Source organism: Malaclemys terrapin, chromosome 1 (genome assembly GCF_027887155.1).
Source record: "Malaclemys terrapin pileata isolate rMalTer1 chromosome 1, rMalTer1.hap1, whole genome shotgun sequence".
Lineage (NCBI taxonomy): Eukaryota > Metazoa > Chordata > Testudines > Emydidae > Malaclemys > Malaclemys terrapin.
In genome coordinates, this window is record NC_071505.1 from 321,295,916 (window position 1) to 321,311,732 (window position 15,817).

At 38.6% G+C, this 15,817-nt stretch overlaps 1 protein-coding gene across 1 annotated transcript in view; it reads right to left on the reverse strand.

The window, feature by feature from the left end:
* ARHGAP42 (Rho GTPase activating protein 42) overlaps positions 1–15,817 on the reverse strand; it is a 297,832-nt gene that overhangs the window by 41,234 nt on the left and 240,781 nt on the right. Inside the window, exons 13-17 of the mRNA XM_054015601.1 lie at positions 12,187–12,249; positions 10,412–10,486; positions 8,739–8,823; positions 7,385–7,443; positions 6,128–6,233 (exon numbers count right to left, since the gene is read on the reverse strand). Coding sequence (XP_053871576.1) covers positions 6,128–6,233; positions 7,385–7,443; positions 8,739–8,823; positions 10,412–10,486; positions 12,187–12,249 — 388 coding nt within the window. The remainder of the gene's footprint in view (positions 1–6,127; positions 6,234–7,384; positions 7,444–8,738; positions 8,824–10,411; positions 10,487–12,186; positions 12,250–15,817) is intronic.

Genomic DNA, 15,817 nt, shown 5'->3' on the forward strand with positions numbered 1-15,817 from the left:
TAGATTGTCCATCTCAATGGGTAGTGATCAATGGCTCGATGTCTAGTTGGCAGCCAGTATGAAGTGGAATGCCCCAGGGGTCGGTCCTGGGGCCGGTTTTGTTCAACACCTTCATTAATGATCTGGATGATGGGATGGATTGCACCCTCAGCAAGTTTTCAGATAACCCTAATCTGGGGGGAGAGGTAGATGTGCTGGAGGATAGAGATAGGGTCCAGAGTGACCTAGACAAATTAGAGGATTGGGCCAAAAGAAATCTGATGAGGATCAACAAGGACAAGTGCAGAGTTCTGCACTTAGGTGGGAAGAATCCCATGCACTGCTATAAGCTGGGGACCGACTGGCTAAGGGGCAGTACTGTAGAAAAGGACTCAGGGATTACAGTGGATGAGAAGCTGGAGATGAGTCAACAGTGTGCTCTTGTTGCCAAGAAGGCTTTGACTGCATTAATAGGAGCATTGACAGCAGATCCGGAGAAGTGATTATTCCCCTCTATTCGGCACTGGTGAGGCCACATCTGGATTATTGTGTCCACTTTTGGGCCCCCCAATACAGGAAGGCTGTGGACAAATTGGAGAGGGTCCAGCAGAGGGCAAAGAAAATGATTAGGGGGCTTGGGCATATGACTTATGAGGAGAGGCTGAGGGAACTGGGCTTATTTAGCCTGCAGAAAAGAAGAATAAGGGGGGATTTGATAGCAGCCTTCAACTACGTGAAGGGGGGTTCCAAAGAGAATAGAGCTAGTCTGTTCTCAGTGGTGGCAGATGACAGAACAAGGAGCAATGGTCTCAAGTTGCAGTGGGGGAGGTCAAGGTTGGATATTAGGAAAAGCTATTTCACTAGGAGGGTGGTGAAGCACTGGAATGGATTAACTAGGGAGGTGGTGGAATCTCCATCCTTAGAGGTTTTTAAGGCCGAGCTTGACAAAGCCCTGACTGGGATGATTTAGCTTGGGTTGGTCCTGCTTTGAGCAGGGGGTTGGACCAGATGACCTCCTGAGGTCTCTTTCAACCCTAATCCTCTATGAGTCTATGAAAATCCACTGTTCTATTACATAAATATGTTGTAAATACGAAAGCCCTCCAAGCATCATATGTCATATCACTGCAAATAATAAGAGGTGCCAAAAGCTCATAATTTGGGAAATGTTGCTTGCACCCTGTGTCCTGTCAAAACAATTACTTCCTCCAATGTCAGAGTCAGCTGATGTGACATGGTTTTCATGACATAGCTTCAGAGGCTGAGGAGAGCCGGTATTCTCAGTACACATGGACGAAACTACATAGGTGTCTTCCTCTGACCAACTTGTAACATTTGTCCAAGATGAGTGAGAAGAATTCATATACGAGCACTGCTTCTTTTGCTGTCTACTGATATGGGCTACAGGGGGGAAAAGAAATCTTTAAAGCTTTCTAACAGGCAATTCTTGGCATGTGGATTGGATTGGTATTTGAACTGATAGTACTCGAGCTATGACAAGAAAACACAGTGGCCTTGTGACTAGAATCTAGTTGATTCTATGCCCCACACATTTGGGAATATTATTCAATGCACAGGGAAGCTGGAGTGGCAAACAGGATGTCAGTGGAATGGCAGAAGGTACTTGATGAGTATATAAAGTTGTGAACTGTATTAAAGTTAAGCCCAGTGCATGCCTCTTTGGTATTTTATGTGACAGAGCAGGTATTCAGCATTGGCAGCTCCTCTTCCACTCTGAAGTTCACTGGCTTTCATGGAGTAAATTTTGAATTACTTGTCTGAGCTCAGAGAAGACATAAGGGTTTTCCATCATGAATGTGGCTCTTCCTTTGCAGAATACTTCCCTGATCAGCATAGGCTTGCTCTGAATGCTTCTTTCCAGGAGCAGAATATAACCTAGGTTATTAACCTGAGGATTGTGAACAGGAGGTTGTGGGTCCTGGTATGAACCACTGATCTTCAACGCTTAGCCGGACAGTTGGCCATAGTGATCGTTTGCCATTTGGTCCGTTCCTGTGCAACCAAAAAGCCTTGACGGCCTGAGAGTTCAACAGTGGATCTAGTCCACATTAAATGAAAATGTGGCATGCATTAAATAGCTTACTAAAATCAAAATACACTGCAGTATGACTACTGTATTTGTTTATCCACAAAGGCCCCAAATCCTGCACTGATTTATGCTCATGCTTGACTATGCACTCAACACAATGGGATTACTTAAATGTGCTAAATCAAGTAAGAGTGTAAATCTTTGTAGGATAGGGGCCTCAGAGCCATGAAATATCTTTCTAAAAACACATGCTCTAGAGATCAGTCACAAGATATAGGATTGATATAGGAATTAATAGGTGATTTTTTTTGCCTGTGTTGTACATAAGGTCAGGTCCCTTCTGACTTTAAAACCTGTTAGTCCATATTCTGTGTTTTGTTTTTCATTAACCTACACTGTCCACTGTTTCTCTTTTTCTCTAACTGACATACTGACTACTTTGAAAGTTTTTCTACATTTACCAGATAGTGAAGTAAAAAACTCTTACCAGTACTTCTCAGTGTCTCTCCCTCCCCCTTTTCTCTCTTCATAAATAAGAATGTTTGCCGGATACATGTCACAACCTCACAAACTCTTACAAATAATTACCACTGGTTCCAATGCTACAGTTCTCCTATTGTCCTAGCCTATTCAGCAATTTCTAGAGAATCTTACTGAGCCTTGCTAAACTGAATAGAATCAGTTGCCGTGGAATTAACTTCTTCCTTCCTCATTCTGCTTTATGATTGCTCCCTGTCATTGTTATCTGATATTGCACTAAGCACTCTATTACTATGATCATTTCTAGAGATGACAAACAACATTTTAGCTGCCTCTTTAGTGTATTTATTCTTAGTCCCTGATATTCTGCAGACCCCATCATTTGTGAGCAACAAGATACATCCACAAAAGTTTTAAAATATGAGTTAAAACAAACAGCCCCCCTCCCTCATTTTCTTCTAATTCACAAACTACCTCTGAGAGCTTTCCATTAATCAAGGCCATGTGACGAGTTTGATACTTTTACCTTTTGAAGTAAGATCACTTGGCCCATACATACTGGTAGCTCTATTTGTTTTTTAAAGCATTATATAAAAACTAACTAAACTAATCTTCGGAGCACCATTGTTTGGTAGGCAAGTACCATAACAAAGATGGTACATGGTATGTAACAAACCATCCCCATTACAAAGATGGGAAAACTGAGGTTGAAATATTAAATGACTTTCCACAGGTCACAGAGGGAATCTGTCAGAAGCAGGATCAAATCTCAGGAGTTGCTGGCTTCCAATCCTGGGCATAGACCCCATGACCTCTCTCATTCTGATTGTTGAGCTGTTAGTACTAGGTACATATAGTAGTGAGTGGATAACAGAATTCTCTGGGGCACAGAAGAGAATGAGATGACTGGAGGAGTGAGTCTGCGAATACAAAAAAATATTCCTTTTCCATTTCAAACTGCAGAGTTTGATGCCTCATTTACAATGATATCCAGTAAAAACTAGGATTAATTTCTTTGGATTCACGATAACCAGATAAAAATGGAGGAATATAAATGCCTTCTACTGAACTCAGCTTCTATTTCACCTAATTAAGAGTAGCTTAAAACATCTCAGATTTCAGTTTAAGTAACAATTCTGGTAGACAGATGCTCATTTGAGGCCCAAACCATGAAAATTAGTTCTTTTTTAGAAGCACAAGTTACTATCCTGCACAAAAAGTTTTAAGGTTTTTTAATCAAACTATATAATCTGAAAATATAGACTACAGAACACAAAGAGTAATGTTTGCACTATGCTTGGGTTTCCTTGGTGACAAATTGGTTCATTTAGTTAATAAATAGAATGATGTATTTAATATTATTCTGACAATAAATGACTAGGCAGAAATTTTGATATAGCATCAAAGGCTCACTCTGTTGCAAAAGGAAAGAAAAAAAAAGAATTGCTGTTCAGAATGCTTGTAATATGGAACATTTTGATAACCAATTTTCTCTTCACTAGTCCTACTTTTGCTGGGGTATTGAATGGATACAGACCCACGTAATCATACATTTCAGGTGGCTGCATGCCTCATTCATCAAGGCACAATTGCTTTCTCCTGGAAATCTCGCTCTTTGCTGTATCACAGGTGACAGTAAATTTTGGATATTACCAATTTGCAGACTCCTGGCTACCTGTAGTCTGGAAGTGTGGAGTTATTAAAGCACATTATGAAATTATCTGTATTCTCAAGGAGGCAAATGTGTAATTTGCATGGGAAGTTTTTCAAAGAGTGAAATACTTCTTTTCTTTTTTTGCAGATAATGTCAAGTCTCTATTGTTTGCCCGTTTGCTAATGCATTATGATATATTTACATAACATCATAACTGTGCATGCTCCTTTTCAGAGGTTCTCTTTTTCTTAAAAAAACAACAACCTGTTTATGTCCCAAAGGGCATGAAATCTGGGATTAGACAAATATATGCAGACAGATACAGGGAAGAGGGATAGGGAAAGGAAGTACATGGATTAAAACAAATTAAAATAGTGTGACTTATATTACATAGCCAGCAAATCATTCAGTGTGGTTTTATTTTTTTAATAGAAGCAAGAGTGCACATTGGAGGGGAAAATATAAATTACTCATTTATCTTAAAGGGTTCTAAATTAACTATCAACTCAGGAGAGGGTTGTGGATGGTTCAATGGAAACTTCTTCTCAGTGTGCAGCTGAGGTGAACAAAACAAAGAAGATATTTGGACACATAAGGAATGGGATGGAAAATAATCTAATGCCTTTATTTAAGCCAATGGTATTGCCTCAGCTGGACTACTATGTAAAGTACTCATCACCTTACCTCAAAAAGGATAGTTCAGAACTGGAAGGTGATCAAAAAGAGCAATGAAAATGATAAAGGGCCTGGAAAAACTATCATCTGAAGAGAGATTGAAAAGATTGGGTTACTTTAGAAAGGAGATGAGTACCAGAAAAACACAAAATAATGAATTGTCTAGAGAGAGTAGAACAGGAATTTATATCTTTCTTGTCTCATAACATAAGAACAAAGGGACAGTCAATGAAATTAAGGGGTGGCAGATTCAAAACTGATAAAAGGAAAGTTTTTCACAGAAGGCATAATTAGATTGTGGTACTCATTGCTACATGAAGTTGCTGATGACAAGCATTTAGCAAGATTCAAGAAGAGACTGGGAATTTATATAGCTATCAAGAATATCCAGAGTTATCATAATTAATGATCAATATTTTGGAAGGGATATAAAAATCTCATTCTTCTGGATAAAGCCAATGTCTATCCATTAGAGATCAGAGTGAGATCTCATTTGGGGTGCAGGGTTGAGGGGGAAACACACAGATTTTTTCACATCTGCTATGACACGGTTCTTAAACTTTCTTCTGAAGCATCTGGTATTGACCACTGACTGAGACTGAGTAAGGTCATCAGTTATGGATCAGTTATATTTATTCCATGAACATTCTGGGAATTGTACTTCATATAAACTCAGCTAAAACAATGGGTGAAATCATAAGGACAGCTTTGGTCATCAATTCAATTTCATTGGTGTTAATTCATGCACTGAGAGCATGATTGAGAACAGTTATGTAAGAACATAAGAACGGCCATACTGGGTCAGACCAAAGGTCCATCTAGCCCAGTATTCTGTCTACCGACAGTGGCCAATGCCAGGTGCCCCAGAGGGAGTGAACCTAACAGGTAATGATCAAGTGATCTCTCTCTGCCATCCATCTCCACCCTCTGACAAACCATTCCTTACTCATCTTGGCTAATAGCCATTAATGGACTTAACCTCCATGAATTTATCCAGTTCTCTTTTAAATGCTGTTATATGAATTAGTCCCATTTAATAACTATAATCACTTTCTGGGAACCTCCAGGGCTCTGAGTTATGATCCTATTTCTAGTTGGCAGTTCTTTTGTCACAAAATTTTGTCCTGCATTTTACAAGTCTGATCTAATTTTCAAGTACTTATCTTCTCAGGTAAAACAAACAAACAATTTTGAATAGCCAAAATTGACAAACAAAAGGGGGGGAAAGAAGCCCACATCCAAGTCCATACCCGTAAACACCAAACAGACAAAAATAATGGTGGAATTACTTGACCAAATGCTTGATTAGGATGTCCAGCATCTCTCTGTTTTTCTCTGGTAATTTATGAACAAGTGCATGTACTGCCTCAACCCTGTAGTTTTGGTCATCGGATTCTGTTAAATAAAAATAAGGAGAATGTTATTAAATTAAGGTGCACCCAAAGATGTGTGTAAGGATGATGTTAATAACACTACACTAGGGCACACTACACATTACAATAAGGCAAACCATCAATCTGCTGTTAAAACTGCCTTCCAAAAATCTGAGAACAATTCAGATATGTTTATTACATGAACATTCTGGGAATTGTACTTCAAATAAACTCAGTTAATACAATGGGTGAAATCCTGAAGTCAGCCGGAGTTTTGCCATTGATTTCAACAGAGCCAGAATTTCATAGAATCATAGAATATCAGGGTTAGACGGGACCTCAGGAGGTCATCTAGTCCAACCCCCTGCTCAAAGCAGGACCAATTCCAAACTAAATCATCCCGGCCAGGGCTTTGTCAAGCCTGACCTTAAAAACCTCTAAGGAAGGAGATTCCACCACCTCCCTAGGTAACGCATTCCAGTGCTTTACCACCCTCCTAGTGAAAAAGTTTTTCCTAATATCCAACCTAAACCTCCCCCACTGCAACTTGAGACCATTACTCCTTGTTCTGTCAAACAAGGAGTAATCATTTGACCCAATGATCTTTAACAGCAGCTAACCCCCCTTTATATTTCCTCTTATGGTGGTTTGAGGAGAGATGAGGATAATTAGCACTTTATGTATTTGTAAGTATCAGAAAAAAATCCAAATAATTAAGGTTGCACAGGCACAGAACCTTAATTCTAGCATTTATTAACTTTTGAGTGCTTGACTTTTAAACCTTAATATTCTTTTAACAGAGATTCTGTATGTGTGGGTGTGTGGAGGAGGGAGGGAGAGAGAATATTACGTACATACATACTTCGATTTTGAGTTCCTCGGGGGCAGGAACTGTCTTTTTATTATGTTAGTACAGAACCCAGCACAGTGAGCCTGGGGCTTCTGATTGGGGCCAGTTGGTGCTAATGCACTACAAATACATAATAATGTCCACGTATGTACAATTTCATATCTCTTGAAATAAATCATTGCCTAGGTTATTTGAAACAAAAGTAGGCTGAACATGGGAAGATATAGTGTGAGGAAAGTTCTCCAGAAACAGTGGGTAAGAGATGGATCAAAAAGAGTATTACTCTCCTGAAGTCTTACTAATTTCTCTAGTGTTTTACTTACTAACGGCAATAATGAAATCCTTGTGCAACTTGAAGGTCATCAGTGGTTCTGTAAGACACCTGGTCATAAAATTAAAAAAATATTTTAGAAAATGTATTACTTTTTAAAATCCTTTCTTGTATTTTATTGCTGTTGCTACTATTTCAATATGCTTTTACATGATGACGGTCACCTTAGCATCTGGGTGCCAGATAATTATGTCCAATGAAACGAATTCATTGCCTACAGGCCACAACCATAGCACCATTCAGTCACGTGCAAGATCTGATGAAAATCTTCTCTAGCTAAATCCAGTGCCACTCTGTGAGTAACTTAAAGAGGAATGCCAATACCATTGCCTTGATCACAGACCACGGGCCTGACTGCCTTCTCACTTACAAAGCTGTAAAATCAGGCATAACTCCACCGAAATCATCAGCAGTGTTGCTGAAGGTAGAAAAGTGAGGGGCCAATTAGGCTTCAAGCTTCAGCTGGTGAAATCCAAATATATCATGAAGACCCCAGTATGGCACTGAAATCCTGATATGTAGTGAACTGGGAAGACTCTTCATTCAAAAGGCAACTTATGAATTGTCTGCAGTCATAAGAAACATTATTACTGCCATTTCTTATTCTAAAATTGCATAAGTAACAACCTCACCCTAACCAAGATTTTCAAAAGTGACTAGTGATTTTTGATGCCTACATTTTTGGATGACCAACTTGACTGAGTTTCAGAGGTTTGGATTTTTAGGAAGTGCTGAACACCTACCCTCTACAAGCTTGGTCCCTTCGAAGTGTCCCAAATTGTGACCCAAAAGTTGAGGACCCCAAAATCACAGTCACTCTAGAAAATCATGACCCTTATTTTTAAAGGGTTTCGAAATTGCTGAAGGTTTTGTATGAATTTGCTAATTGTTTGGGGATATATTTATTCCCAATTCCTGTAAAGTGACCTGTATCATAGGATATGAAATGAGAATTAACATTTATGCAGGGAGCCACAATTTTATCCTGCCCTAACAATAAATTAGTGAAATATCATGCTGTGCAATTTACATAAAGGATTTAACAAATTAGAAAGATTGTCTCATACTGTGCAGTTTAGATAAAGGATTTACAGATCAACAAATGCAATTAACTTATCCCCCCTCCAAATGTAGGGTTTTATAGAGCACAACTGTTTCAACAGCAGGCAGACAGATAGCATAATCAAATGCAGATTCATTTATATATAATTACTGGAATATTATTAGGCTAGCCAAAATCACTATATATATTTAGTGTTCTAAGGGGGTGAAAGAGATGTAATGCAATATCAATAAATAAGATTAAATGGACATGAAATGAGATACACGTAGAGCATCATACTCACCTGAGGTAGTTTTTTAGTCCGCTTGTTATTGTTTTATTGTCCCAAATGTCCATATCAATATCCATATCAGGAGGAGATTTCGGGGCTGGTAGAAAATTGAATTAGGACTGTATTATACTTTGACTAGCAGACTAGTTAGGAAAGCAACACAACACTTCAACAACATACAAAGATTTTGTGTTAATTTCTTATGGTTATTTTATTACCCAGATTAACTAACACCTTGAACATACATTGAAATCCTTTAATTTTTGTCAAGTGTCAGAAAAATGGAATAGCATCTAGTACATAGACATCTCAACTATGTGCCCAACTTCAAAGAGTAAACTAAACCCAAGGTGATACAGGGGTTGCCAGTTGCTTTGGTTTTGATATAGAGCAATCTTCAAAAGAGAGGGAGGTTATATCCAGATTAGCAAAATAAGGGAAACCCCAGGACCACCAAAAAAAAAGAAAAATCTTATAAACTATGAGTTATTAATGGATGATGGTCGTAATATATTGACCTAAAGTTGGGTGTTTGGTATTCCATGCCTTGACAAACAGATCCAATAAACTGACAATTAAATTAAATGAAGAAAGGGATTTATAGATTTATTTACATAATCCCAGCTGCAAAATATAAACAAATCCAATGGGTCTCATTTTTCTCAACTGTCTGCATGTGCCACCTTTGCTCCATGATTTGCATTGACTGCCCATTTGTTTCTGAATTGAATTTAAGATGTTGTTTTTGATTGGTAAAGACCTAAAGGTCTTGGGGTGTTTTGATGGGAGACACTTCCTCTATCCTCAGTCAGTAGTAGACACACTCCAAGGATTCCCCTTAAGTTAAGAGAGAGGGCTGGCAGCAGAGTGTTCTCAGATCTGGAGCCAGCTTTCCTGAATAGCCTGGGTTTGTTGACCACTGGAGCATGTTGCAATCTACATCCATTTATACAGGCTACTGTGGAATTAGTGTTTGATTAAATGTGGGAGGGGAGTTCTGTGTTTCATAGAGGATTGAGTCCTGTTGATCATTGGGATGTAAAACTTTTTTTTCCCTTTTAATTTGTGTCGGGGTGTTGAGAGCTCTGGACAGATTTCCTGTTTCATTTTTTAATAAATTCAAATAAATAAACTAAATTATTTGTGAAAAATGCACATCTATCCATAGTCTGTGTATGCAATTTCAATGACTCTGCACAAACTGAGGCTATGTCTACACTACTACACGACCTACGCTACACAATTCCAGCTATGTGAATAATGTAGCTGGAGTCGATGTACCTTAGGTTGAGTTACTGCGGGGTCTACACCAAAGGAGGTTGTAGGGGGAAGAAGTAAAGGGGTTGACTGGAGAGCCATCTGCAGCCGATTTGGCAGGTCTTTACTAGACCTGCTAAATCGACCGCTGGTGTATCAATCTCAGAGCGTCGATCCTGGCTGTAGTGTAGACCTGTCCTGAGTAACAGTGGCCAGTTACATACATAGCTAACTATTTGCATGCTTACTCACTTAATTTGCCACCTGCAATTGCAAGTGCAGATACTTCACTTGCACCACAGCTCATAGAGCTGAGAAGCGGCTTACTATTGTACACACATTTTTGAGCAGAGACAGTGTAGGAAATCATGTCCAAAATGTCCTTAGTGGATATTAGAGTTTTTCATACAAAATCTTCCAAAACTTACAAAATATGGTATTCATCAGTTTTTGCACTTTGGAGTTTACACCTCCTATTCTGTACAGCCCCAAGATTGTGATACCTATATGGAAAAAATACAGGATAATGAACAGAATCATGGCACCAAAAGTACAGCATGTTCATGTAAATGGACACATAGGTGAGACATTTGGGTGTAAATTTTCAAAATAGTTTATGAGGTTTAACCATCCATCAATTTATAGGAAGTTATGCAGCTAAATTCCTGTACACCACTTTGGACTATTTAGTGCCATTTTGGAAAATTACCACACATATTTTACTGAAATTACACCATATTATAAACAAATCTTAGCTACATGTTAATTAAATGAAACCCCCACGAAAGGGCCCAACATTCTGTCTAACTGACTCATGGAAAGGTGCCATGATAGCAGACACTGGAATGATGTCTGAGAAGTGAAAAATAAGTCCCAGAAGCACTCTAGAGGCATGTCCTCACTTCCTAGCCCTGTTCTTGCTTACCAAGAAATGTAAACTTGTGTAACGCAAGCCACTTCAATGGAGTTACTCTGAATTTACACCAGTGCAAATGAGAATGGAATAATGTCCTCCATAGTCAAATGTTACTGACAATTACAGTAATTACTTTTGTACAAAATTTACTGGTGATACAAACTATTCAACTTAAAATATCTGCACAGTCTAGCATTTTCCTTGTTTATCTGCAGTACTGCAGCTACTTTGTCAATGCTGAATGACAGGATTGTTTTAGTTTGTAGAGCCCAAAACAAGATAAAGAGACAGCCTTAGGTCCCAATTATCCTCAAACAGTTGAGACAGGCATGGCCCAAATGCAAAGAATATTTTTTTATAGTACAGTATGCGAAAATGCTACTGGATAATGTTCTATTTTAGGCCTTTATAGTATTATATTTTAACACTCAAATGATGGGACTTGACTTGACTTGATCTCCTTTTTTTCCTTAGCACCTTATACTATAGAGAGTTCTTAGGTGTAACCATGGCAAAGCTCTTTTCTGAGGATGTTTGAGAAAAAACAATTATAATTTGTCGCAATCTCAAAAGCCTAAACAGGAGGATGCCTCTTAAGTTCAGCCAATTTATTTAGAAAATCATTCCTAATACATATATTTAATTTTAATTTTGATGTAATTAAACTTTGTGTATTTGCCATATCAAGTTTTACTATTTAAAAATGCTTGTATTATTGGTGCCTCTTTCAACATAATGTTCAAAATTCTGCTCTCAGTAAGAAGCACATGACCTTATTTGTTTCAGAAGGTTACGTAGGAATAACTGAGGACTGATTTATTATGAGTAGTAAAATATTATATCAGCAGTAGCTACACTATTATTTTGTTGTTCTTCCCATATAGTGCATACATTTCCTACTATTGTTATTAAACACAAACAATGGATGAACAATGGATGAAATGTATAACTGGTGTAAGGCAAATAAAGTTAAGGGAGTAAGCTAGGGATAATTTTGTCCCAATGTGTATTAAATACAACTGAGCATTAAATGTACTAATACAGAAAAGTGTTAATTTAAAAAAAAACAATAAGTTGCAATAATTTATTCTTAAATGATAAATTAAAGACAGTCTTTATGGAAGATTTTGAAAACAGTGTTTCAGCTGTGAAAAGTACAAGTTGAGTGACACATAGATTCCAAACTGCACTTGGAAAATATTTTCTGTTTAAGCATTGTAAAGTAACCTATGTCAGAGAAAACCATATGCATACTATGTAATATATAGAGTGTAATGTAATACCTACCTCTTGTCTCCACAGCAACAATACATTTCCTCACAAAGTTAAAACCTGCTTCATTTAAGAACACTATAAATTGAAGAAAAATACATTATTTACTTTAATCTGGCTTTCTGGTTAGCTACATCTTCATGTTAGGATCAAATGTGAGCCCTAAACATTTGTCCATAAGAGCATAGCACCTAGAGGTAGTAACTATTATTTATATTATTGTTTAATTACATCTTTATCCTAAAAGAATGCAATCAAACTTTCTGCTCATTAGTACATTCATGTGTGTTTGTTGTTATATTTTTAGTATGTATATTTCAAAACCAGAATTCTTTAACATCTGTTAGAAATAAAAGTGAAATAAAAGTTAGAAATAAAAATAAAACACTTGTATGGCCAAAAGCGTGTCTCTGTATAAAAGGATGCTGTCATAAATATAAAGGGAAGGGTAACAACCTTTATGTATGCAGTAACATAAATCCCTCCTGGCCAGAGGTACAGAATCACTTACCGGTAAGGGGTTAATCAGTTCAATTAACCTTGTTGGCATCTGACCAGAAGGACCAATGAGGAAAGAAGATACTTTCAAATGGGAGGGGGGGGAGATGGGGGAGAGAGGAGGTTTTGTTTGTGCTCTTTTTGTTGGTTCCCTCTCGGGACAAAGAGAGAGACCAAGCAGGTTAACCCAGCTCCTAAAAAGATCCGGGACTGATACATCTAAAAATTACAGAAATTGTAAGTAAAGCAAGGAAATGCGTTAGATTATCTTTTGTTTAATTTGTGAGTTTTCCCTATGCTAAAAGGGAGGTTTATGCCTGTTTTTGTAACTTTGAAGTTGAGCCTAGAGGGGAATCCTCTATGTTTTAAATCTTTTTATTTACCCTATAAAGTTATCTTCAATCCGATTTTGCAGGTGTGATTCTTTTAATTTTTTTTTTTTAAATAAAATTCTTCTTTTAAGAACCTGATTGATTTTCAGTGTCCTAAAAACCAGGGATTGTGCTCACTTTGTTAACCTACCCGTTGGTATATTATTCTCAAGGCCCCCCCCCCCCTCAGGAAAGGGGGTGAAGGAGCTTGAGGGGATATTTTGGGGGAGATAGGGCTCCAAGTGGCCCCTCCCTGAACATTTGTTTAAATCACTTGGTGGTGGCAGCAATACCCTCCAAGGACAAGGAAAGGAATTTGTGCCTTGGGGAAGTTTTTAACTTAAACTGTTGGAATATAAACTTAGGGGGTGTCTTTCATGCGGATCCCCACATCTGTACCCCAGAGTTCAGAGTGGGGAGGGAACCCTGACAGATGCACATTCTAAGAATACAGAAACAAAACAATAAGAGAATGAACCAGTTAGCAGAAACTGCTGTGAAGTTTTGGGTGGGAGAAATCCTCTTGCTTTTAGAATTATTAGCTTGGTAAAATATAGGATTTAGATAGCGGTTTTGCTCTTTTATTTCCTTTTGTAATCAACTCTAATCTTCCATGGCAATGTCACTTAATCACTTAAAATCTATCTTTCTCTAGCTAATAAACTTGGCTTGATGTTTAATGTAAGACAGTGAGTTTGTCAAAAGCGCTTGGGGGATCCACTCAGATTACAGAGGCTGGGGCATGTCCACTACCCTTCAAAGAAAAAGGGGGAGGGATAGCTCAGTGGTTTGAGCATTGGCCTACTAAATCCAGGGTTGTGAGTTCAATCCTTGAGGGGGCCATTTAGGGATCTGGGGCAAAAATCTGTCCGGGGATTGGTCCTGCTGTGAGCAGGGGGTTAGACTAGATGACCTCCTGAGGTCCCTTCCAACCCTGATATTCTATGGTTCTAAAACAACAAGGAGTCCAGTGGCACCTTAAAGACTAACAGATTTATTTGGGCATAAACTTTCATGGGTAAAAACCCTCACTTCTTCAGATGCAATGAAATCTTACTAAATCTGCATCCGACGAAGTGAGCATTCGCCCACGAAAGCTTATGCTCCAATACGTCTGTTAGTCTATAAGGTGCCACAGGACTCTTCGTTGCTTTTTACAAATCTTCTTGCATCTGAAGAAGTGAGGTTCTTACCCACGAAAGCTTATGCTCCCAATACTTCTGTTAGTCTTAAAGGTGCCACAGGACCCTCTGTATTAATTAGTTTGCCACTCTTCGAAGGCTATCAAGTATCAGGGAGTAGCCATGTTAGTCTGTATCCACAAAAACAAGACTTCTTGCATCTGAAGAAGTGAGGTTCTTACCCACGAAAGCTTATGCTCCCAATACTTCTGTTAGTCTTAAAGGTGCCACAGGACCCTCTGTTGCTTTTTACAGATTCAGACTAACACGGCTACCCCTCTGATACTTTTCAGAGTAACAGCCGTGTTAGTCTGTATCCGCAAAAAGAAGAACAGGAGTACTTGTGGCACCTTAGAGACTAACAAATTTATTAGAGCAGCATAAGCTTTCGTGGACTACAGCCCACTTCTTCGGATGCACAGATATGCATCCGAAGAAGTGGGCTGTAGTCCACGAAAGCTTATGCTCTAATAAATTTGTTAGTCTCTAAGGTGCCACAAGTACTCCTGTTCTTCTTCTTCCTCTGATACTTGAAACTAATTAATGAGCTTGCATTGCTCAAGAAAGTCTTGAGCAGTGTAAGACACGCATTTCTGGAGTGTAAAGCTGGGGCTGGGGGAATTTGCTGGTGTCTCCCTATATACAATTCATGAGTGGCTTGGGAAAGTCTTTATGGAACTAAGATGGGTGTACCTTTGCTCACCGATGGCTGAATTAACACAGCCTGGAGGGGTCACTAACATGGCAGTGTAGGAGACTCTGTGGGCAGGAGAGGAAAAGGGGGGACAGGAGCTCCACAGTCCAGATTGCACCCCGGGGCATGGAACAACATGGAACAATATAAAAATGGAATTACAAGCGTTGGGCTACAAGGACAAAACAAAGAGACCCAGGTGGATAATGGATGAAGTGCTGCAGCTGTGAGACAAATGTAGGAAGCTGAAGGAGAATAAAAAATAGGACTAAAGTCTTAGAGCTAAGTACAATAGGCTGCTTAGACAGATAACACAGAAAGCAAAGAGAGACAGAAACAACTGGATAAGCCAACAATATAAGGAAGTAGAAGAATATGTGAAGAGAAATGTGGCACAGGAGTGGAATTGTAAGATGAGAGAACTGAGTGGGACATATGAGTTGAAGATGTTGGCAGTGAAAGACAAACATGAAGAAACTGAGCATGAACAAGCAAAGAATACGTGATGGAAATAATATTTTGAAGAGCTGTACAATGTGCGGAACACAGTAGATGAAATGGTTATAGAAAAGCTTCCCAGCACAAATGAGGGAGAAAAGATGCTGGAATTCTTAGACAAAGAAGTAAATATCTCGATACCTCGGAAGTTTGGAAAAGAAAAAGGCAACAGGTAATGACAATGTAACTGCAGAGATACTGCAAGCAAGGGAGGAACACTTGGTAAATGTGATGCACAAACTATTCAACAAGATTTACAAACAAAAGCAAGTGTCGAGTAAACGGGGGAAAGCGAAAACAGTACTGGTCTATAAAAAAAAGGAGATTGGAGTGAGAATAAGAAACTACAGAGGGATCGGCTTATTGCGCGTGCCAGGAAAAGCATTCACCAAAATGGTGCAGAG